The sequence below is a fragment of the Epinephelus lanceolatus genome, chromosome 17 (genome assembly GCF_041903045.1).
Source record: "Epinephelus lanceolatus isolate andai-2023 chromosome 17, ASM4190304v1, whole genome shotgun sequence".
Lineage (NCBI taxonomy): Eukaryota > Metazoa > Chordata > Actinopteri > Perciformes > Serranidae > Epinephelus > Epinephelus lanceolatus.
In genome coordinates this window covers 27013384-27037979 of record NC_135750.1, presented here as the reverse complement: position 1 = coordinate 27037979, position 24596 = coordinate 27013384, and the positions used below count along the sequence as shown (strand labels likewise).

The 24596-nt window shown below is 38.5% G+C and overlaps 3 protein-coding genes across 3 annotated transcripts; 2 read left to right on the top strand and 1 right to left on the bottom strand.

Moving 5' to 3' along the window:
• Positions 1-5623: 5623 nt before the first annotated feature.
• On the top strand, positions 5624-8642 carry LOC117248402 (glycine N-acyltransferase). Its single transcript, XM_033613460.2, has 5 exons — positions 5624-5840; positions 6022-6132; positions 7121-7229; positions 7991-8117; positions 8234-8642. Exons 1-5 carry the CDS (start codon positions 5763-5765, stop codon positions 8640-8642), a joined length of 834 nt encoding a protein of 277 aa, XP_033469351.1. The 5' UTR covers positions 5624-5762.
• mgme1 (mitochondrial genome maintenance exonuclease 1) lies at positions 7721-11295 on the bottom strand. Its single transcript, XM_033613459.2, has 5 exons — positions 10639-11295; positions 10287-10524; positions 10080-10212; positions 9791-9921; positions 7721-8809 (listed from the first exon to the last, which is right to left on the bottom strand). Exons 1-5 carry the CDS (start codon positions 11153-11155, stop codon positions 8770-8772), a joined length of 1059 nt encoding a protein of 352 aa, XP_033469350.1. The 5' UTR covers positions 11156-11295; the 3' UTR covers positions 7721-8769.
• A 395-nt stretch (positions 11296-11690) lies between these two features.
• On the top strand, positions 11691-19134 carry snx5 (sorting nexin 5). Its single transcript, XM_033613458.2, has 13 exons — positions 11691-11850; positions 13463-13567; positions 13656-13766; positions 13958-14079; positions 14220-14343; positions 14979-15074; positions 15188-15293; positions 15392-15467; positions 15700-15739; positions 15826-15912; positions 16474-16633; positions 16748-16833; positions 17705-19134. Exons 1-13 carry the CDS (start codon positions 11815-11817, stop codon positions 17792-17794), a joined length of 1239 nt encoding a protein of 412 aa, XP_033469349.1. The 5' UTR covers positions 11691-11814; the 3' UTR covers positions 17795-19134.
• Positions 19135-24596: the final 5462 nt, after the last annotated feature.

Genomic DNA, 24596 nt, shown 5'->3' with positions numbered 1-24596 from the left:
AGTATTTTTGCTTCATTGTAGGCTACCTGAGGTAAACTGTCCTTGAGTTTTCATTTGTGTATGAGCAGCTTGCTTTGTAGCTGTTTTCATGGCAGTTAACCAGTTCCCTTTGCCTCAGTTTTTGCGGTGCACTTATAAGGTTTAATCATAATATGTGGCTGAATCTGTGATTCTTTGTCAGACCTACAGAGGATACTCAAGGTGTCAGAGCTCGGACCTTTCAGCTGAAACAGACTGACTCTGTTATAACTCTTATTATTCTATCACTTTATTAATTAACACAAAAGACAACTTGATCATTTCAGTGTTTATTTATTCACTTCTGCTGCCACAATCTGCAGTAATTAAAATTATCCCCACCTTTACCAGCTATCAACATTGACGATATACACATGCACGCATCACTAATTTTAATTCAGTAATATACATTTTACATGAATTTGAAATGGGCCACTTTCGGTAATGAGAACTTTATGTACTTTTAGTAGGCTATATTTTAATAATGATTTTAAATGCAGAACTTTTACTCGTATTGAGTATTTTTACAAAGTAGTATTAATTAATTAATTAATTAATTAATTAAAAAAAAATTTAGGTAAAAGGTGTGAATACTTCCTCCACCACTTTATGGAAATAGAAAAAAAAAGAAACTAAATATTATTATTCATAGTTTCAGTTAAAACAATCTCTCCTGTGGTCCTTTCGACGTAAACTATGGATAATATTTTTTATAGTTTGCTTGTAGAGAACACGGAAGAGGTTGTTTTGTGGTTCACCGAATAGAGGTGGCATTCATGTGTCGAAAGTGCGAATCGGAAATTCAGCCAGTGTACAGCTGTGTGTGTGTGTGTGTGTCCTAGGGTGCGTCCCAAGTCTCTTAAATTACTGCTAGTGCTACTGCTAGCTGACTTTGCTAGCTGTTTAGCCCCTCCCACCTAGGAAAAAATGTGAGGAGCTAGCGCTAGGAGCGATGAGCGAGCATTGTCGGTTTAAGAGACATGAGATAGCCTTACTCTGAAGCGTCACGTGAAGCAACGTCCATTCCTGATGACGGCGGCACAGCTGGATCTGCTGCATAACGGAGCCAGCGTTTAGCGTACATCCCAAGTCCCATTATATTCGCTGATCAAAGCCGTAACCACCATCATGACTTTAGTCACACACTTTTGCATGTATTACCATTGTTATTGAGACATTTGCTGAAGTTTGTCACAATTAAAGAACGGTCTGTAGCCCTGCCACTGTCACTGTGATGAGCATCATTATCATTATTATTAGCATCATCATTATTATCACTATTATTAAATCCACTCGCCATCATTCAACAAGTCAGCTGCTGAGTGAATAAGACATCAGACCTGTCAGTCTGCCTCAATCAATTCAATTTTATTTATAAAGCCCAATATCACAAATCACAATTTGCCTCACAGGGCTTTACATCATACGACATCCTTCTGTCCTTATGACCCTCACAGCTGATCAGGAAAAACTCCCCAAAAAACCCTTTAACGGGGAAAAAACGGTAGAAACCTCAGGAAGAGCAACTGAGGAGGGATCCCTCTTCCAGGACGGACAGACGTGCAATAGATGTTGTACAGAACAGATCAACATAATAAATTAACAGTAATCTGTATGACACAATGAGACAGAAAGAGAGACAGAGAGAGAGACAGTGACAGAGAGAGGTGCAGGACAGACGGTAATGACAGTAGCTTACAACAACATGAAAGTAATAATATTAATTATTATTAATATTAATAGGCTAATTTATATTACCTACAAGCTATTAAACATTATTCCACTCAATTAATGATGGGCAAATGTGTGTGTGTGTGTGTGTGTGTGTGTGTGTGTGTGCGTGGTGTTATATCAACATGTGTGGTTCTGGACATGAGCAGCTGCACATTTAACAGCCACACATCACCGACAGTCCGCTGAACACCGCAACGGGTTGTGAATGAAATAAACTTAATTACAACATGACAGTCTTGCAGGAAATATCATCAACGTTACTCTTTGTAGTCACGTAGGCATGTGAATTACAGCGTTTCATTGCAAAGAATGCATGTAACGGGTACACTTGCGCTGTTTCTCCGCCATCTCGTTCAAATGAGCCAGACGTAGGGGGCGGGTATTTATACGTCATGGCCTCAAGCTGAAAAAGACTTCCTGTTAGGAACCTCTCGACCATCCTAGCTCGTAGCTGCTTAAAGCTTGCTGCTAGCTCCTAGCGCTAGCTCCTCGCTGCACAAATAAGAGACTTGGGACGGCCTAGAAGATGGCGGACCTCGAACGACTTCCGGTTCAAGCGAGGAGCTAGCAGTAGCACCAGAGATATTGGTTGAAGCGAGATACCCAACTCAGCTCACGTCCTGATTCAGTGACGTCAGCGCCACGCCCCCGTAGGAGACTTGAGGCAGCTCTGAATGTATTGTCGTCAATGAGGAAAATGAACGTGATCACAATTTATGGTCAATTCTTTAGCCCTGTAGTCACTAAAGTAAATATTGGGTTCATTTTCCACAAGCCACACATCTTACCAACATTCTGACACTAAAGCTGCATTTTTCATCCGCACAGATCAAGAGAAAGTTAACTTTATTTGAGCCCTGTCCATCTCAGAAAACAAGTTCTCGCGAGATCTCGTGATCTTGATAAACAGGCGGTAAAATCACAGCAGAGATACTGGATGAAGCGAGATTTTTTTTTTTTTTAACTTTATTTAAATTCCAAAGATTACATGACCTTTCAATAAGTAATATACAGATATTTCAATACAACAATAAAATTCCTTCTCAGAGGTCATTGTAATTTTTTTTTTCTTTTTTAGTTAAAACAAATCTGATAAGCAGTGAACATGCACAGTTACGTTTTAGACTGAGCGTAAACGAGTGTAACATAAACAGATAACTAGGAAACCATAACCAAATAACGAGAAAGCCATAAAATTAAAGGGTAAAAAAATAAGTAAATAAATAAATAAAAATAAAATAAAAAATTTCAATTATCACTTTCTGGGGTCAGTTTGAAAGACAAAGCAGATAACACACTGTAAAGGCATTCAGCATTCTTAGATCCAACTTCTTTCAAAGAGTCCAAAAAGATAGCAAGCTCCTTCAACAGAACATGAAAATGAGGTGTGACAGACATGAATTTACATTTATGTATAAAGTATTTTGCAAGTATAATGATATTGTTTAATAGAAACTCAGTTTTTGCGTCCTCCAAGACAAGACCAAATTGAATATTTTCATAACTTAGGGGTGACAAAGACAAGTTATTTTCCAAGAACCACTGATAAAGATCTTTCCAAAACCTATCAGAAATGTTACATGAGAAGAAAAGGTGTTCCTGAGTTTCAATGTTATTTTCACAGAATGTACATTCATTAACATCAACATTAAATCTAAGGCGCAATAGTTCTTTACATGGATAAATCTCATTCATTGTCTTAAAGTGCACTTCTTTAGCTTTCGTTGGAATAGAAAATTTCAAATAGTTACATCTAATTCTCTTAGCGGTGGATGCAGCAGTAGTGTATCTTTCTAATATGATCTTCTTTTTAAGGGCGATGGGAAACATCCTTTGGAAAGTAAAGATCTTAGAAATTGATTTTTGCTACATTTATCAGCTGAAAAAAGACAGTCTTGAATGAATAAAGGGTACATTCGAGGTATTGTTGATTCATAAAATAAATATCCTTTGATTGTAGCTATAAGAGCTTGAGGTATTGCTTTAATCGCATCACTAAATAATTCTCTGGTACAGTTTAAGTTGTACTTGTTCCTGAATTCTGTAAATTCCAATATATTGCCTCTGTCATCCAATAAATGTAGGATAGACCAGATTCCCTGGTCTGGCCAATTCTTTGAAGTAAAAGGACTTCTTTTTTATCAAAATATATCTATTATTTCATATTGGAGTATTGTGGGGGGAGAAATTATGTTTGAATATTAATTTCCAATAATGGAGGACCTGTTGGTGAAATTTGGAAAGTTTGACTGGCAGTTTACTTATTTCAAAATCACACTTCAATAAAAATTCCACACCCCCAAAATCCAGAAACAACTTCGTAGGAAGATTAAACCAAAAATTTTCATACTGTTTGATAAAACTCTGCAACCACTTCAGCTTTAGTGAGCCATTCATGGGATCGAAATCAATTGCATTCAAACCTCCTTCTTCCAAAGATTTAATGACATCATTCTTCCTAATATAATGATGTCTATTTTTCCAAATAAAATTAAAATTGTTTTGATTAATAATCTTAATTATATGATCAGGGACGTTCAAAGAGTACGCTGGGTAAATCAATCTCGATAGACCTTCCATTTTTGAAAGCAAAATTCTTCCGAAAATAGATAAGTCCCTTTGTAACCATGTATTCAAAATTGTTTTACTTTTTTTTCAGAATGTTCTCAAAGTTAGCCCTCTCTCTATCTTTCAAATCCTTAGACACTGTAATTCCTAAATATTTGACTTCTTTTTTGATTGGAATGCCTTCAATAGATGTTAGAGGTTGGTCATGAATCGCCATCAATTCACATTTATTTAAATTCAACTTAAGACCAGAAGCTTCTGAGAAGGAGGAAATAATTTTTAGAGCTTTCGGTATTTGAGCGGCATTTTTTAGAAATAAAGTTGTATCGTCCGCTAGTTGGCTTACAACTAAGGGACAACCCATAACATTTAGCTGCTTGACATCCTCACTATTTTTTAACATAATAGCTAAAATCTCCGCCGCCATAATAAAGAGTAGAGGAGAGGCAGGGCAACCTTGGCGGATACCCCTTCTCACCTCAAATCTACTGCAGGTGCCAAATGGTAATGATACTGAACTATTTATGTCATTATAAAGCATATTGATGATCTCTCTGAAGCCATCACCAAAACCGAAGTGTTGCAAAGTGTCCAAAATAAAAGGGTGTTCCACTCTATCGAATGCCTTGCAAAAATCTAAAAATAAAATGAAACCATCATCCTCAATTCTGTCACTATAATCAAGTAAATCCAACACTAGCCTGATATTGTTATGGATGGAGCGTTCTTTAAGGAAGCCAGATTGTGTTTCACTGATAATTTGTGCCATACCTTCTTTTAATCTGTCAGCAATAACATGGGCAAACAATTTATAATCGACATTAAGTAGTGTAATAGGTCTCAGATTCTCCAAGTATTTTTTATCCTTGCCAGGTTTGGGGATAAGGGTTATTAATCCTTGCTTCATTGTGAGCATTAGGGACTTGTTCGTGAAGCATTCACAAATAGCAAAAAATAACAGTTCTTTTATTTCATTCCAAAAAAATTTATAAAAATTTGATGATAACCCATCTTGTCCAGGCGCTTTCCCTAAACTAAGTTTTTGATTGCATTACTGGATGAAGCGGGATACCCAACTCAGCTCACGTCCTGATTCAGTGACGTCAGCGCCACGCCCCCGTAGGAACGTGATCACAATTTATGGTCAATTCTTTCGCCCAGTAGTCACTAAAGTAAATATTGGGTTCATTTTCCAGCTCACGTCCTGATTCAGTGACGTCAGCGCCACGAGGGAGAACAGGCTTTGATTGGAGGGAGAGCTAACCACGCCCACTTAGGAGACAGGAAGAGTAACCGTTTTTTTAACATTGGATAAGCCTACAGTCGGGTATCTCCCTTCATCCAGTATCTCTGGTAGCACTATAAAAATAAGAGACTTGGGACGCACCCTTAGACTCAGTGCTGATTCTCTGATTTTACAAATTGGGAATTCTTCAGCAGAAATGACCGTAGAACTGACAGGAGACCAGCTTAAAATGGCTGAGATGCAGCTAAAGAGATATTTACCTCGGTCACAACAGGTGCGTCCACTCACGTCAACAATAACTGAAAATTTACGCTACATTTCATAGCCCATTGCAAGTCGATGGCTCACGTTGGTCTATTATTATTTAGTCTGACAACCTCTTTAAACATATTTACTGCGAAGACCTGCTCAAACAATTCTTTAAATGCAATGTAACTATTTCTTTCATGTTTAAGGTGTATGGATATCTGGTCTACATGAACAGGGTCAGATCAGACCCTGTGAGGATCTTAGTGGACAAATGGCCAGAGTTCAGTGTTGTTGTCTGTAAACCAGAATGTGAACAGGTAATATGTATATATGTATTTCAAATAAGTATATGTATCTGTATCAGAGGTGGGTAGTAACTAGTTACATTTACTCAGTTACATTTACTTGAGTAACTTTTTGGATAAATTGTACTTTTCAGAGTAGTTTTAATGCAAAATGCTTTTTAGTTTTACTTGAGTTATATTGTTTTAAAGCAACAATACTCTTACTTGAGTACAATATTTGGCTACTCTACCCACCTCTGAGTACATAATTACATATATATACAGTACAGGCCAAAAGTTTGGACACACCTTCTCATTCAACTACCTCTTGAAGCTCATGGAGAGAATGCCAAGAGTGTGCAAAGCAGTAATCAGAGCAAAGGGTGGCTATTTTGAAGAAACTAGAATATAAAACATGTTTTCAGTTATTTCACCTTTTTTTGTTAAGTACATAACTCCACATGTGTTCATTCATAGTTTTGATGCCTTCTGTGAGAATCTACAATGTAAATAGTCATGAAAATAAAGAAAACGCATTGAATGAGAAGGTGTGTCCAAACTTTTGGCCTGTACTGTATATATATATATATATATATATATATATATATGTGTGTGTGTGTGTGTGTGTACAGTATATATAAGAATATATTTGTTTCTTGTGCCTTGATTTATGTTATGTTTGTAAAGATTTGATTTATTTTTGTTTTAGTTAAAGGGGTATCGTTTAAAATACATGAATTTGCAGATTATTATTTTTGATTGATTGATTACGTTCATGTTCTTATTTTACAAATAAATCAGACGTAACTCAACAGTTACTCAGTACTTGAGTAGTTTTTTCACCAAATACTCTTTCACTCTTACTCAAGTAATTATTTGGAAGACTACTTTTTACTTTTACTTGAGTAATATTGTTCTAAAGTATCAGTACTCTTACTTGAGTACAATATTTGGCTACTCTACCCACCTCTGATCTGTATTCATGCATATACAAAATCTTCACATCTCATTTTTCTTACAGAGGGGGGATCTCTTCAAAGACATTCTGATTTTTGCAAATGATGAAGCTATTCTAGAAGAAACCATCAGGAAGTCCTCTTTTTTTGACTGGACCCAGTACATGTGTGTTGGTAATGGCACTAAGATTTTTTTTTCATATTCTCTTGAATAGTAATGTGAACATCAGTGCATTTACCTTTTATTCTATTCTTTTGTCAGCACGCTGCTCTTACAATTTGGCCCTATGATCATTGAAATATTACTGTGGCACTAATGCACTGTTTGCAGACTTAAAATGTAACCTTTTTTTGTAATATAGGAGTGTGCCATTAACATACCTGCACCACCAACAAGACAATGGAGAAAAAATACAAAACTCAGAAACCTAAATGTGATTTTTGCACTGCTGTCTTCAAGGTACAAATTTACTTTTAGTTTTTTTCCCTTTCTTTTATCATGTCCAAAGTCCTCCTGTTATAATGGCATATCAAAGCCCCAAAAATTTATGAGTGCAAAGATCCGTATGTCAGTGCCATTACAGTATGTGAATGATTATAGGACCACTTTGGAAGAGCAAAGTCCGAGTAAAACAAATCAGAAACGAGAAGATAGACGGACAAGATGTAATGAGAGGGGTTTATTCATATCTTAAGAGAAACATAAACTCTCAATTCAAAGACAAAAATACCAGATCAGGTTTATGATGGCTGTACATTTATGTTTCAAACAAGGTTGAAATCACTTCTGATAGACTGTATAACTGGAATCTTAAATCATGTTTGAATAAAACATTTTCTCAGAACTCAAAATAAATACAAATACCAAAATTAAGTTTCACACATTTATTTATAGCTTTTCAGTAAAAAAAAAATTTTCATTATATCTTTCCAAGGAATCAACAGTCGCCATATGGAGATATTGACAGCACTTGCATCAGAAAAACACGTGTCCTACCACAGACTGGCAGTGTGTCACATGATGATACTGGAGGATATATCCAACCTTCCCTCCATAGAGAGGTAAGGCCTAGCTATGCAGTGATATCTTAAGTGTCTAATGTGTGACAGAAATCATTATTTTAAATTTAATAGTTAATTAATGAAGCAGGATTTTGCTCTGCTCTGCTCTGCATCAGCTCGGGGATCTCATTAAGCTCTCTTGATGAATCACACACTGGCTTGGTGTGTCAGATGTGGAAGTTTGCACAGAACAACAATGCTGTCAGGATGATCCGGAACATGCTCGCTAACTTCCCGTCCTACTGCGTGCTGGACACAGAGGGAAAGCCTGTGTCCTGGATCCTGACCTACGCGTCATGTTCGATAGGCGTGTTGTACACTCTGCCAGAGCACAGAGGGAAAGGCTACGCCAAAGTCCTGGTCAGCACTATGGCCAAGAAACGCCACGCTGACGGCTACCCAGTGTTCTGCTTCGTAGAGGAGGAGAATAAGGTTTCCTACAGGCTCTTTAAAAACCTGGGCTTCACTGAGGACCCCTCACACAGGGAGGCCTGGTGTGGATTTAATGATTTTTTAATTCCTTAGAGAAGATGACAATTAGAAAAGGGGAAAATGCTAGTCAGAATGTTATGTGTTCAGTTTAGGTTCAGTTGCCTTAAACCGAAACAACCTGCTTCATGGACACTTCCTTAAAGATCTCTCTTTACGCATTTCACCTCTTTTCCATGGAAGCACTTGATGCATTACTGGATCTGAAATGAAAAGAAAAAGAATTAGTGTAAATGACAAATCTATGTTTTAGAATAATGGGAAATGATGTCCTCATTACACACTGTTAAATTTACCTTACATTTCACTTTACATTGATAAGAATATGATAATATGATAAGAAAACTCGATGTTCTTCTACAAAAACACAAGATATCCAAGTTTTCTTCCAATGTCTGCAGAGCATTCTGATTTGTTTTCTATGTCTGATAGATGTAGACATCAGTGCCTGTTTACAGTCAGCGTTTCACCGAGCTCTGTTTGTGTTAAACACCTACCAGCACCATGGGAGAGCGCTTTATGTTTGATGTGTTGAAATCTGTTCCTAAGATCAAGTGCCTAAATAATGTTTCATAGTTGTAACATCTGAGGAGCAGGATTGTGATCATATTTGCTTTGACATAGTTCGATTTTGTCTGACATGCATGGAGGAATGCAATATACTTGTTCTTTCACTCTCATGATATTATTGCTCTTGTTTTTGTTGTTTGTAGTGTCTGTAGTGGAAATTCTAACTTCAGTGTAATACCTTGTAAAATATTGATAATCAATACCATTTTTTACCACGTGAAAAAAACTGACATTAAGGGTTTATAATTACATTTTTTTGATTAAAAGATAAATATAACAAGACTTTACCATGACAATGACTTTTTTTTCTTGGTTAGTAGCAGAGAACAGCAGAATGACTGTGGTAAACTTTGACGATAGCGAGAAAGCGCAGCCAGTATGAGTGTACTGATAGTGCAGGAAAACAGCATCAAAACCGTTTGAAATATTCAGAAGCAATATGTATTAATAAATCGACCAGACTGACTGGGGAATTGCCAAAAGTGATATCCAAGATCAGGTCAATAACAATATAATTAGACAGTCTTATTGCAGGTATTTCTGAATAAAATCAGTGGTAAACAAAATGTAAATTCTTTTCAAAGGAATAAAAACAAAAGTTCGGATTACTTTACCTTTGCTCTGTAAACACTTCCAGACGAACCAGCCACCTTTTCCAGTACTCCGACATCAGCTCAGAGCTCAACTGATGAGCATGGGCAGGTGAGCCATCCTTGTAGGCCACAACTATGAGTCCATTTTCAACCTGCAATGAGAAGACATCAGTGGGTATATGGTTGGTTTATGTGTGTGACACTGTGGCAGACATACAGTGATCATGGCTTTCCGGTTGAGCATTAAGGAAAATCCTGGTGGAAAGCGGAGCATTAAAAGATCATCACATCATTTATCTCAGTAGATCACCTGGTAGTTGTAGTTTCCATCACTGTTCAAAGCCCCGGCATAGGCTGCCACCTGAATAGGGTTGTCATATGTGTTGCTCAGGAATGGTTTGGGCTTCTCTGAGGTCTTCCAGTCAATAACACATAACACACCCCTGCGGAAAAAACAGTCAAGTCAAGTCTGTTGTGGAAAAAGTGAAGTCTACCTTTGTCTGCAAATTATATTTACCTGTAGCGAGCAACACAATCCACAATGCCCAGATAGTTCAGTGCGTCATGTTGCACAGTGCTTTCAATGGCTCTCACTGCTCTGACATCCCCCAGTATGTGAGAGATGCTCTGCATGTATCCCTGTACCTCAGGTGGATACTCTGAACACTCTGAGGAAATTTTGTCCTCCGATGTTGTGCCTGATGTCAGGATGTCCTCCACAGCTGAATGGAAAATCTTCCCTTGCCTAAACAAATCTGATTGAAGACAAAAACATTGGTCACTTCTCACAGTTTGTCCTGCCTCAAACAAACCCTGTATCCAAGTTTCCACACCCACCCATAATTCAAAATCAGCTTATGGAAACTTACTCTGACTGTATTGTTTAAAGCCTTCCTCTCCGAGCTCTGCGATCATCCTCCTCTTCCACCTCTCCAAATAAAAGATCTGCTCTGGGGAAAGGGTCTGCTGAAGAATGTGGGTCACACTGGGTAGGAAAGACCTGTCTTGGCCCCGGTTTAACGAAATCCGGGTTGGAGGTCCTGACTCTGGCTCCTCTGTTTCAGGAGTCTCCTCGCAGTGTAAGAAGGGATGGAGAGTTTTGGGTGCCCTCTTCTGTGGTCTGGAGGGCGCCTGAGCTTTGACAACAGGTCCATAGATGTGGTCATCCTCCGCTAGGAGGGTCTCGGGGGTTTGGGAACTGACCCTGGATGACATGACGGACTTCACGAGAGAAGAGTAGCGCTCACTGTCCACTGAGCTGTACGGGCTGGGTCTCTTTGGGGATGTTAGGCAATGGCAAGCAGAGAAGTTGCTCGCAAAGAGGAGAGAGGTGCATTGAGGGACAATGATGCCCCCAACGCACACCACGCGTTTAATAATGAACATTTTGACGACTTTTATACAACTAGCGTAGCAGACAATAACTTACTAGCTAACGAACTATACAAAAGTATGGTGTTTTAACAGTACATTTAAGATGTCTCTTTCATTTTGGTGATGGTACTCGCCCCAACGTGTTCACGAGAGAGTCGTCCAAACAAACTCAACTGTTTCCATACGACCTTCCTCTTCGGTTGCACACATTTCCGTAGCTGGGAGTTGTAGTTCCGTGCGTGGTTCATATGTTTGCATTTTTAAAAGAAAAAACTACATGACCCATAATGCCCAGTGTATCATTGAAATACATCCGCGCGGTTATTGGGCCAGAGTTATTTTCAGTTACTAACTAATGATAACAAAACGTAACGTTAACATTGCTGTTTATAAAGAAGTTAACGCTATTTTTTGTATTAAATCGCACGAATAGAAATGCGACATAACTGACCAGGTTAAAAACTAACCGTAGCTCTTGTAAATTTGACGTTGTCTTGTTACATTTACTTTAAGGCGGGATTTAAACTGACATCATCAGGATGGGGGCGAAAAAAACCGTTTGACAGCTCGTCAGGCAGCTAACCAGTCAGCCGACGGACAGCTTCCTGCATATAGTTTTGTTATTTGGGTTGTGGGCCTGTTCTTGCCGTTCCGTCGATTTAAATCCCACCATGACATCCACAATAGACGAAAGCAATAAGGAAAAGGTAAGGGAAATGGGTCTCGGCATTTAAATTGCACCAAAAAGCCAGCCCTGGTAGCATTTAGGTAGCTAACACTAACGGTTGCTTTCTGGCTAAGTTGTTGCCGCTAACTTGTTGTTTTCTGTCTGCATAAGGCTAGCCCTTAGCTAAAGCTAGCTAACATTTAATCGATAAAGCTATGAAAAAGTGTGTAACGGTATAGGAGTGGTGTCAAATTGCATTTATTTAAAAGGTGTTATTTGCTTGTTTGTTACCGTACATACTGATCGTGTTAAGACATGCAGTGATTGACGCCAATTGACGTAAAAGTGTCAGAAAAGTGATAAAATTTGCCTGGCATTAAGTTATGTTTTCCTCGCTTCCGCTGCTGTTTAACTCAGTTTGAGGAGTGTGTTGCAGAGCTGTGCAACAGTGGACTGTGACAACTCGGTGGACTTTATTGAGCTAAAACTGTTATCAATCTGACAGGAATTGTCGTTTTTGAGAGGTGTTGATTCAACGTTACGTTCACTTTGGAGGATGTAGTTTGTGGCGATGTGATATACTGAAAGGAGTTCCTAATAATTTGGTCATCCCATTCATATCAGTGACACAAGACATCAATATATGCCATCTGAATGGCCATTGTATCAACACCTCTTTAAAACAGTTACAACAAAAATTGACCTGTATGGCCTTCATGGTGGGTGTACCTGAATAAACTGACAGCTGAGTGTAAGGTGTATAGCTTCACCAGCAAGAGAAGGAATAGTAAAGACTGTGTTTAGCCTATTCCCATGCTTCAGTATAACAGATCAACAAGGGTGTGGATCCAGGCTGAAAGCCAAAGAAGAACTGGAGTCTGTGCTTATTGTTGAGATCCGAAATAATCTGCCTCCAGCCTTTTACCCAACACCCCCCAGACACTTCAAGCTCCAAACTCATGGAAGAATGATTTCTAAGAGCCCCTGTGCACATTAGGAATTCAAACAAAATGTAACATTGAACTCTATGGATTGAGCTTGACCTCTCGGGCTCTATGGATTAAGACTCCCTTCTGTATCTCTAGCCTCCAACCTTACTTTGTCCTCACTGTAAAGTTGTAGCCACTCAGGACTGGCGAGTGTTGAATCAGATAGAGGGCTGATGACTGATCAAAGTGATGACTTTGTGCTCTCAACATTGTTGCAGCTAAAAGAACATTCCTCTGACCTGTTTGTATATTGTCAAGCTGGGAAAGACTCCAGACACTGAGGATTTGTAGTGCTGCTTTACTGGTTAAGACCTAAATGAAACTGTTATACATTTTAACTATGAATAGTGACTGATAATTGAACCAATATTCAAAATGTGTGCTGCTACACACAGTCCTACTTTTTATTTAACACTTTAAATTCTTAGTACCCCATAGAAACATCAGATAGGCAATGCTTTAGCTACCTCTGTCTAATCAAACTAAAATAAAATGAATCAAATTGCATTTATGATATTGACAAGAATGATGATAATCAGACGAGACACAGGTTGTATATTTCTTGAGAGACACATTTAAAACCAAGTGACCACAAACAAAAAAATGCATCTGTACATAACAAGTGATATTTTCTGATAACCACTTTATATTCTTTCTCCCTAGATGCGCTCTGTGTCGGTGGATCTGAACCATGATGCCTCTCTTCTCATTGACATTCCTGATGCACTCTGTGAACGGGATAAAGTCAAGTTTACTGTCCATACAAAGGTAAAAAAAAAAATTGTACCCCCTACATAAACATACTATTTTCAAAAATAGTAAATAACATTGTCAAAAACCTTAATTGTGTTCCCAGACCACACTTAGCTCTTTCCAGAAGCCAGAGTTCTCTGTTCCCAGGCAACATGAAGACTTCATCTGGCTACATGATACTCTGGTTGAGACAGAGGACTATGCTGGCCTAATAGTAAGTTGGACCACGTGCAGCAGACATGACTCACATATATAGACAGAGGCTGTCATGTCACTATTTGTCTTTGGTGCCTGTATACTTAGTGAAAAATATTTTTTTACAGAAGTTTAATAGCATATAACGCATTAACACCATTTAACCTGTCACAAATCTGAAGTATTTTTTTCCGGCTTTATCATTCATAGATTCCTCCTGCACCCCCAAAGCCTGACTTTGAAAGCCCAAGAGAGAAGATGCACAAACTGGGGGAAGGTGAAGCCACCATGACCAAGGAGGAGTACAATAAAATGAAGCAGGAGCTGGAGGCGTGAGTGTGACACTCAAACAAAACACCTGACATTGCTTTGTATTGTTTAGACAGCATCACATTAGATCCTTTTCAAACGTCAGTATGATATTGTTATACAAAAACCAAACTTCCTCTTGCTGTGTCTGTTTTCTTTTCAGTGAGTACCTGGCTGTGTTTAAGAAAACTGTCCAAGTGCACGAAGTCTTCCTGCAGAGATTGTCCTCTCACCCCATTTTAAGCAAAGACAGAAACTTCCAGATTTTCTTAGAGTATGACCAGGATGTGAGTTCCCCATAATGCTGACTTCCTTTCCTGAGTTGTCAGTTGGAAAGAGAGGAAGTAGAGTTTACTGGAGACTTGTGACACATGGCTTACATCCTGCTGTGATCAGCAGTTATGCTTATCTTTGTAGTCTTTGTTAGTTGGTGGCTGTTGTTTTTGAGTTTGGCTAAGAGTTAAAGAGAAAACTCATCTGTTCAGACTGCACCTCGGCCCATAAAATAAAATTAGGGAGGGGGAAAAAAACCTTCCTCTATCTACTATTGTCTGTAAATCTAGCACTTTATAGTAGATCAGCATATTTGATGTACTTGCGTGAATGCTGCACTTTTTTGGGTTGTACCCACATGGTTAAATGTACTTATTTTAATTTGCCTTGTATAAAAGCATCAGCTACATAAATGTAATTTAAAGTAGTTAAAATCCTTATACACTTAGGTACTAGTCTGATGAAAGAGCATGAACCACATGTATTTGTGCACCACGCCGTGACACAGTGATTAAAAACAATGAACTATTGTCACAGTTACAACCATTACTTCAGTTCCCTTTGTAGTTCCCACAACAACATATACTGTAATAAATCAAATTCCACTTTTAGAGTTGATATCTAACCTGTCTAAATTCTGTCATTGTAGCTCACTGTGAGAAGAAAGAATGCCAAGGAAATGTTTGGAGGATTCTTTAAAAACATGGTGAAGTCAGCAGATGAGGTCCTTATCTCAGGAATAAAGGTGAGGCCCATGCACGATCTGTTTACATTATTTGCATAGCATCATTACAGATGCAGTATCGTATCCACTTCCTCAATTACCTTTGTCTGTTTGTGTGTGTGTGACCTGTACAGGAAGTGGATGAGTTTTTCGAGCAGGAGAAGACGTTTCTGCTTGACTACTACAGCAAGATAAAGGATTCCACTGCCAAAGCAGAGAAAATGACCCGCGCGCACAAAAGTATAACACAGTTATATATTAGATTTTGAGTTAAGTAGAATAAGTGAATGAATATTTGTAACTGGCTTAGTTTTGGCTTCTGATTTCTGTTGCTACAGATATTGCGGATGATTACATTCACATCTCTGCCACTCTGAGCACTCTCTCTGCTGAGGATACCACAGCAAATAAAAAGTGAGTTTTATGTATAATTGGATGATTTTTATGCAAAGATGCACCTGCTGTTGAAGATTATAAGTGATTGTTGTGTTTTTGGCCCTATCTTGTGCAACAAATCACTGCTTTTGTGGATGATTTTCAAAAGCTAGATTAAGGTGATATTTGCATGCACATAGTTTCAAATCACGTCATTAGCAAAGACATAACTGCAGAGTTTTACATGTTAATATCTTTACTTTCTTCTCAGGCACCTGGAGAAGTTGTCAGACCTGTTTGAGAAGCTCAGAGTAAGAACAGCCCCCATTGTAAATATTGCTCTTATTTGTAGATGCGTTGTAGTATCTACTATGTGTCCTTATTTGTGTCCCTGCAGAAAGTGGAGGGACGAGTAGCATCTGACCAGGAGCTGAAACTCACAGAGCTGCTAAGATATTACATGAGAGACATCCAGGCCGCCAAGGTGAGACATGTTAATCTTCTGCCTTATAAGAGATGCACGTATGCTCCTTATTTTAAGAAGTTTACATGTTGCTGTATCTCAATCACTATGCGACCCATTCCCCCCAGACAGAACTATACTCATCCAAATAACAAAAGCTCTGCTATTTGCCACGGATCAGAGCTTAGTATCAGTCCTCATTGTTCTCAATAAGCAAATCTGAATGAAGATTTATGGGGTAACGATGAACAGAAAATAATCTGCATTACTCAGAGGAGCAAGGCAGCCATTTTCCAGGCAATGTGGGATTAGAGACGCACATAATTGTCGTATTCAGCATGAGGATTAATTGAGTATTTATTCAGATTTAAATAATTGCATTTGAGGAGCAGTGAGAAACCCTGCTATGAAAAAACAAGTGTGTGTAAAGCTCATCTTGTGTTAAATCTGTCTTTTGCAAACATGAACATGTTGCCAAGTTGTCTCAGTTAAAATATTTCAAGTGCACTTCACTTTTGGCTTCCCATTTATTCTTTTATTTTTTTATGTTATCTATTTAACTAACTATCTGGCACATATCAGGACCTTCTGTACAGGCGAGCCCGGGCGTTAGTCGACTACGAGAACTCTAACAAGGCCTTGGATAAGGCTCGGCTGAAGAGCAAGGACATTGCCCAGGCAGAGGAGCACCAGCAGCAGTGCCTGCAGAAATTTGACAAGCTCTCAGAGTCTGGGAAGAAAGGTTTGTGCATCCGAGCACAAGAGATGCTGGCTCATTCTGTGCTTGTGTCTTTGTGTGTCAAGTGGTGTGCACTGTGCAGGCGCATTTTTAACTGGGCACTGTTTTTCCTCATAGAACTCACCAGTTTCAAGGGCAGGCGCGTTGTGGCCTTCAGGAAGAACCTCATAGAGATGGCTGAGCTGGAGATAAAACATGCCAAGGTGAGCAGCACAATAGAGCCAACTAATATTTATACTTATTAAAAATACTCTTGTAACACTCCTATAGGGACATACACTTTGTTTCAATCGTATTATGTAGATGAAGTGTAAAAATCATGCACCAGTACCATTAATACATCTCATATGCACCTGTAAACCTGAATGTCACAATGATAATGAATAATTTCCTGTCTTGCAGTCATTTCCTATTAGTCCAGTTTTCCCAACTTTTATCTGCTTTTTAACATTTTATCTGCTACAACAATATTTCTGCTTTTTCCATTGGCCTGTTGTTGTTGTCTACCTGGTCTGCACTCATGCGGTTTGACAGTTAGGCATTTGTGGGAAGCGGAAACACTGAAGCGGCAAGGTGTGCTTTGAAACCCCACGTAACGCTGCCTGTGTGTTACTGGAAACACAGAATCATTTGGAAAATAAGTTAAACTCATTTCCTGTTGCTTCATGGTGCATTTAATCATGCACACTTCTTCAGTCTGAGTGAATAAATTTAACCTTGAATGTCCAAGAGACCAAATTATAAATCACCCAAATAAAGGACTTTTAAATTGCAGCCTCTTTTTCATATCTGTATCATTTCAGCGAGTCTGTTCTGTGCGATTGAATTTGTTCTGTGACTGATTTAAAAGTGTAGTACCCACTTTGATTTGTGCTCACCTTGATCTTCATGCACTTAGGATAGCAATCTGTTCAGGTTATTAGGATATGTTGTTTACACCTGAAAATGCATACTCAAAAACCTGATTATAACTGGGATACAAGTGTGCATTCAAATGTTTCATTTGGTGACATGGATGTCCTCATGACTTGGAACAGAACGGAGTATTCATACTATTTTCTCCCGTCTCCCCAGAACAATGTGACTCTATTGCAGGGATGCATTGACCTGCTCAAGACCAACGGACAAGACTTCAAGTATCCATGTCCTGCCATTACCAAGTGACCAGTCATAGAAAATGGAAGCCTGGCGTCCCCCGGGGCCTTGCATGGACATGAATCGAAGCCCTATCTCTGTTCCCACCCATGGGTCTGATGCCACTTAAACACCCTGCGCGAGGCCAAGTGTCTTGTAAGCAGAATGTCTTCATGTTTACAAAGTCCCTGTCCTCTGGTCCGTGGTCCATCCTTTTCCATTATTTATGGAAGCCTAACTTGATGTGAACGCCTTCAGAGAACGAGGTTGCCAACATTAAGGTCTTCCATTCCTTCGCAGCACCAATAGAGGAGATTATACTTTGTCCTAATTAAGTTTCTTTTTTTTTCTTCTTTTTTTTTCTTTTTTTTTTACATTATGCACATAGTACACATCTTGCCTTTTTTTCAAGCATATTTTTGCCTACATAAATTCTGACTCTGAGCTCCTCTCTCATATACACTTTAAAATACTTTTTTTTAAGACGTAAAGCATGTTTTTCACATAGCCATAACCTAAGTTTTATGATTCTGTTGGGGCTTTCTTGTTTGGCAATGGAACAGTTTTACAGAAGCAAAACTAGTGCCTGGAAAAAACATCCACATGATCTGCATTCCTGGGCTCTGACATTAGTGTACAGCCAAACCAACAATAGTAGAAAAAAAAACCCCAACTCATGAGCGACTTATAAGACAAGACAGATCATCTTGGAGTGTTTTAAAATAGCTGCTCCTCACCTCAGGAATGGACAGTTGGATCAGTCTCCACATTCTTGTTTGTAGGAAGTGGCCTCAAGATCCCACGGTTATCAAAGATGCACATTAGTTTTGCAAATGTGGATGAATCATAGATGATTAGTGAGGAGAATAAGTCAACAGCTGGCTATTTGAACATCTAGCAGGCAAAACCAATGTTGGTAACGACTCTGAGTCTCCATTTTAGTTTCATTTGCACAAGGCATGTCCAACACCCCTGCACTACATTTATCATGTCCTTAGCAGCTTCTTCACCCTAACTGCCTCTGCCTGTTCACTTTTCAGTGTGTAATTATTGTTTTTCTTCATTTTGCTTTAGATTCCCCTATTGTTATTGATCTCATGTACCAGACCTGATATATTTACCAGATCCTCAAAACATTTTGTTTATTTAAAGGAAATATAAGAAAAGATGCACTAAGATGATGAAAAATACTTTACAATCATGACCAGGCTCAGCGGAGTGTTAAAATACATTATAGTTTTATAAGAAATTGAATGTATTTCTAATGGATTCAGACAGGGGAATTCCTTTACATTATGCTTTTCTTACAGAACATTAGCATTTTTATAAATTTGTAATAATGGCATTGAATAAATCCTACTTTCCCAAGACTCACCTGTGCCATTCTCGATTTGTATTGAGGGTTTATAGCTTAGTATGTCTTACTCCTTACAAGTTTTCTGTTGTATGAAAATGCACTGCATCTACATTTTAAAGAGTGATCCATCATACCACCAGGTGGCGGTATCCATCTATCTATCCACTCTATCCAGTTTCTACTGAGTTATAATGTGTGGGCCCACAGCTGTATGCACATTTGTGTTAAATCCATTGACCACAGTGGATCCTGTGATGGGACTGTGTGGTGTATTAGGTAAGCTTTGAGGAAATGCCAGAGTACTCATGGGAGTCAGTACCACCAGAGTACACATTTCATGTTCTACTTCATGAGTTGCACTACAGCCCATGTGAAACTCTTGTTAGATTCATATCTTTGTCCATTGTCTATATAAAGATAGGCAGAAGATAGGCACTCGTAACAACTGGCATATACATGGAAATGGTTTTTAAATTGACAGTTTATCCCGAATGTTTCCTATTTATCAATTTAGATTGTTGGGGTGTGAGTTGCCAAGTGATGAGATATCAGCCATAGAGATGTCTGCCTTCTCTCCAATATAATGGAACTAGATGGCACTCAGCTTGTGGTGCTCAAAGCGCCAAAAAATATATTTTTGCACAGCAATGTCTCTTTCCAGAAACCATGGCACTGTTTCTCAAGATAATCCAAAGACCTTGTTGTGAGCAGTTTCATGTAGGAACTTTTTTTTTTTTTCCATCAAACTACAACCATTCACCCCACCGCTGTGCAGAAGGAAGCTTGCATCTACTGCTAGCTCACCTAGCACCACTGAGCTAGCTCACGTTACAGCTCAATTGAGGAGGATGCCATTAATGTTTTGTGGTGATTCAGTTGGCGGGTGTATTTTTAGCACCAAAACATATATTTGAAAGACTCAACAGGAATGCCTTTTTCCAGAAATCATGACCCAGTTACACAAGATAATCCACAAACCTTGTTGTGAGCAGTTTCATGTAGGAACTATTTTTTTTCTATCAAAATACAACCACCAACCGCATCACTGCACAAAAGCATGCATCTACAAGAGGCTCATGCTCATGACAGTGTGATGTGAATATTAATGGCATCCTCCTCAGTTGAGCTGTAATGTTAGCTAGCTCAGTGATGCTAGGTGAGCTAGCAGGAGATGCACTCTTCCTTCTGCACAGTGATGCTGTTGATGGGTGTAGTTTGATAGAGAAGAAATAGTTCCTACATGAAACTGCTCACAACAACGTCTGTGGATTATCTTGAGTAGCCGGGTAATGATTTCCACAAAGAGACATTGCTGTTCAGTTTTGCACATTTATTTTTTTGGCACTTAAAGCACCACAAGCCAAGTGCCATCTAGTTTCATTATAGTGGAGAGAAGGCAGACATCTTTACAGCTGATGTCTCCAACACACGGCAACTCACACCAAAACAATCTAGACTGACAGATGACACTAAAGGTAAAAGGAAAAATACATATTTATGATTTTAACTGTCCCTTTAACTAATTGCTTTTTGTTACTTGTTGTTGTGATGGAAATGCTAATGCTAAAGTGTCAAAAACATATGGTAACTGTTTGATGACGCTTCATTTACCAGCACTGAAGTAACTCCACACATACAGAGGTGAAAGGTTACCCCTAAAAAGTCGTGGACAGATAAAGTTATAACAAACACGTGCATAGACAGAATATACTGTACCTGCCCCTGATAGATTTGTCAATATTGACCTCACTTGTAGCGCAGTCAGTCACAGTGACCTGTTTTGGTCGATTCACTGATTGGATGAAACCACAGAGTAGAGCCAATGAGATCTTAACACACTATCAGTGCAAATAGGTTAGTTTGCCAACTGGGATCAGAGCAAACACTATTTGAAAGCATGGCACTGTGGAATTACTGCGATGAAAGATCAAAAGAACAAGGTGTCTTTTTAAACATGTGGAGGAAGAAGTATTATAAGGGCCCCAGACACAAAGCTGAGGTGTCCTATGTAAGGGGCCATGCTTTAGGCATCTACTTATGGAGGGCTTATTTCACTTCACTTTATGAAAATATGCAGTGACAGATCTGAGTTTATCAGCACGAAACTGAGAAGTATCAGTGCTAAATTTAGTTGGGTTTTTTCATGTTCCCTTTATGTAGCTGCTGTGTGATTATGATAAAGCATTTCCTCAGCTCTTTCTCTAAACGCAGAAAGAAAGCTTCAGAGTGTAACATTTGTTTGCACTGGTGTAAAGGAACAAATCTGTCTGCTTTAAAGAGTTATTTTTGCTGATTTTATGAATTTCTTCACACACTTAGATAATCCGCGGGCTCTAAATGTATGATAAGGGGTAAGATTTTGGAACATTTTCAGTTCTTTTGGAGACATTATCATTAGTTAGTCATTAAAAATTATTCCGGCACCATCTTTATGATTGCAAATCTATTATAATTCTCAGTCACACACACCCTCAGACAGTCAGACCCAGGATTTTTTTAACAAAAAGGACATAGCAAATATAAGGGGAAAAAGTCACCTGTTCAGATGTACCTTTCATGCTGTGTCATGTCATGAAATTTAGGTGTTTCTGAGTTTTACCACTCTGGCTGAGGTCATGAATAGGTGAACTGCAAAAAACCAACATGCCAACATCTTACTTATGCTGACTGAGCCTGTGAAAGCACCTGCCTCATGTCCCGCAGCTCTACACTGTTCAACTGAAAAGTCATGATAAATGTAGACAGAAGCCTCAGAGCAGGACCGGAGGCATGAGGCATGAAGACATCCTCAAATAGAAATCGTGTCCTCTGAAGGGACTCACTTTAAAAAGGTGCACCTGCAGGGCTTCCTGACATAACTGAACTATCTGTGTTTCCTTAGTGAAAGAGAACAGGATTCTACTTCCTGCTGTTCGTTAGGTTAAATTTGCACACAGCTACGGATATTTTAAATCCTATTTCCTTACCTTTCTACCTCCTGAGTTGCATGGTATGCAATAAATGTAAAAACAGACCACCAGCTCTGAGGCTGTGGACTCAAACTTTATATCTATCTGACATAGTTGACCTACAACCGAAGAGGCTCATGCAACATTCTTCTTTAGTGTGAAACACTGCAGACTGCAAGTTCAAGTTCCAACTCAATCACAAAATGTATGACCTATGGCAGGTTTAGTATTCAGGAATTAAACATCAATATGCTAATGCTCAGTGACAAATGAGCGCATTTCTTTGCTCATGAGCTGCATATGGAAACTTATTCATTAATAATTCACATAATAAAAAGTGAAATCATGTAATTCTTTGTGATTCTCAGAGAATCTCACAGTAATTCCATGGTGAAACTAAGTTTTGTAGCATTTAAGTAGTTATAGACAATTATTTTCTTCCTTCAGTAATGCATCTTGTCATTCACACAACACTAAAAAGCTCAAAGGACCAAAGGCCAAACCTTAACTAAGTCAGTGTGCCCTGCCCTGCTCAGGCACTCTTTTGCTTTCATGCTCACAATACAAACAAAATATAAAGTTCTAAATAATTAACAGGCACAGACCAACAAGACAAGTATTTCATCTAATACACATACTAGAGCACAACAGAGTTGCAGCCGATGCTGAACTTTCAGTGGCTGCCACTTAATGTGAGAAAAGGGAGTGAAAATGCCACACATCAGTTTCGGTAGTGATGTAGAGTGAAGGCAGAATCACTGACAGTGGTTTATGTGCATCAAACAAAAAACACTGAGTGTAATTTTTGAGAGACTAGTGTCCAGACAAATATTAAATGGCTTTTGGTTTGTAACTAGTGAGACAGCTACATCTTGGGGTACAGCCAGGTTTCTAAACAATTATTAATTGACCCAGGCCACCAGCTTAATAACGTTATTATGGTGTAGGATAGAAAATAAGCAGCACTGAAAGGTGCCAAGAAAGATGATTGAGCAGAACTTGGTTATAGGCTACACACTTTCAGTCACATCTTCTTAGTAGGCCTACAGCAATGGATTGGAAACCACACTTGGTATAAGGTTTATTATTGTCCATACACAATATGTTCAGTCAACATTTTCACTGTTATATTTTGGAACTCAATAAGATGCTTGTTTTTATGTTAATGAAGTATTGTGAGGTTAATGTGAGGTTCTTAACATCACATGTTGTTGATGGCAGACAAGGACCTTCTGTGACCACACTTGAACCACAAGTGCATCCACTTGACAAACCGTTTTATTAAGCGGTTTGAAGAGAGGCTGTGTCAAGGATGCCTGTGAAAGCAGTTTCCAAATGAGTGACCTCAGCTGTAGACAGAGAAATGTTTCATTATTAGTGCAGAGAGGCTACACATTTCATTTACACTTATCTTACACATCATAGGCTACTTAATAAATATCTCACACAGGCACACAATGGCTTCACATTGTGTTAATGCATCACCTTAATACAGTATCATTATAAAATGAATTACCTTTATTTATCGAGAGCCTTTCATACACAGAACACAAAGTGTAAGGTGTAATCTCCCTTTGCTAGTTTTTTGGGCGTTAAAATAATGTAGGGTGTGGTAAACAAGCTTCCCAAGAAGGACTGTCAAAACTTAGACGTCACTAATGCTAACAATGTTATCCTGCAGCTTGCGGGTGACCTTTCCGAGTAGTCAGGCGTGGCTAATAATGATCACTTCTGGGAGGCCTGTAGCTTGTTTGAAAGGCTTACTTCCTGAGGTTCTGGCCTAGTTGAAAGAATGGATGAATGAATGACTTTATTTCAAACCAAAATAAAAGAAAAACATGATAAAAGACAAGCAAGACAAAGATAACAGTGTCTGAAAATGAGTAGGTAGAAGTAAAACTTGTATGTCCCTACCCCTTTCTTACATTTCTTCTTTTAACTCATATATTATTTCAACAAATTCCCAAATTTATTTACAAGTAATATACAACTATCCCCAATCTATTTACCACCCAGTTTATTTACAGTCCAAGTGCCAACCAATGTTACATATGCACTCCCCTAACTCAACCTTTCCTCATCTATATATCTGCCAAAAATATCTTTTTGTATAGCTTTTTAAATTGATTTATATTTGTGCTTTGTTTCAACTCGTTCACCCCATACACTGAAATACACAGACTCTTTTTAGTTGTACGAACACATTGTTTTTTAAAATTAAAGTGGTTGTGGAAATAAACAAAAATATAATTCATGTAAAGTGGTGACCCCTATAATGGAAGTAGAAGTCTTGCTTTCAAAATATGACCTGGGTTGTAAAGTAGAAGATCAGCAGAGGTACAGTGTATTTATCAGAGATAAATTATGTTCAAACCCACAGAACTCTATTTTAGATTAAATAAAGACACCAAGCTTTCCAAAGATAACAAATGTATCAGGCTAGATTTTCTATAAAATGATGCACAGGAGGCCTTTATCTTGATTAATTCACACAACATAAAGCTTCAGTAAAGAGCTAGAATAGAAA

Bases quoted from the DNA above. Each gene is read 5' to 3' on its own strand.
- LOC117248402 (XM_033613460.2), top strand. From the start codon at position 5,763: ATGACCGTAGAACTGACAGGAGACCAGCTTAAAATGGCTGAGATGCAG. The intron at 5,841-6,021 runs GTGCGTCCACTC...TTCATGTTTAAG, and splicing joins ATTTACCTCGGTCACAACAG to GTGTATGGATATCTGGTCTA. The intron at 8,118-8,233 runs GTAAGGCCTAGC...GCTCTGCATCAG, and splicing joins AACCTTCCCTCCATAGAGAG to CTCGGGGATCTCATTAAGCT.
- snx5 (XM_033613458.2), top strand. From the start codon at position 11,815: ATGACATCCACAATAGACGAAAGCAATAAGGAAAAG. The intron at 15,740-15,825 runs GTAAGAACAGCC...GTGTCCCTGCAG, and splicing joins ACCTGTTTGAGAAGCTCAGA to AAAGTGGAGGGACGAGTAGC. The intron at 15,913-16,473 runs GTGAGACATGTT...GGCACATATCAG, and splicing joins GAGACATCCAGGCCGCCAAG to GACCTTCTGTACAGGCGAGC.
- mgme1 (XM_033613459.2), bottom strand. From the start codon at position 11,155: ATGTTCATTATTAAACGCGTGGTGTGCGTTGGGGGCATCATTGTCCCT. The intron at 10,525-10,638 runs GTAAGTTTCCAT...GTCTTCAATCAG, and splicing joins CTTTAAACAATACAGTCAGA to ATTTGTTTAGGCAAGGGAAG. The intron at 10,213-10,286 runs GTAAATATAATT...TTTTTTCCGCAG, and splicing joins GATTGTGTTGCTCGCTACAG to GGGTGTGTTATGTGTTATTG.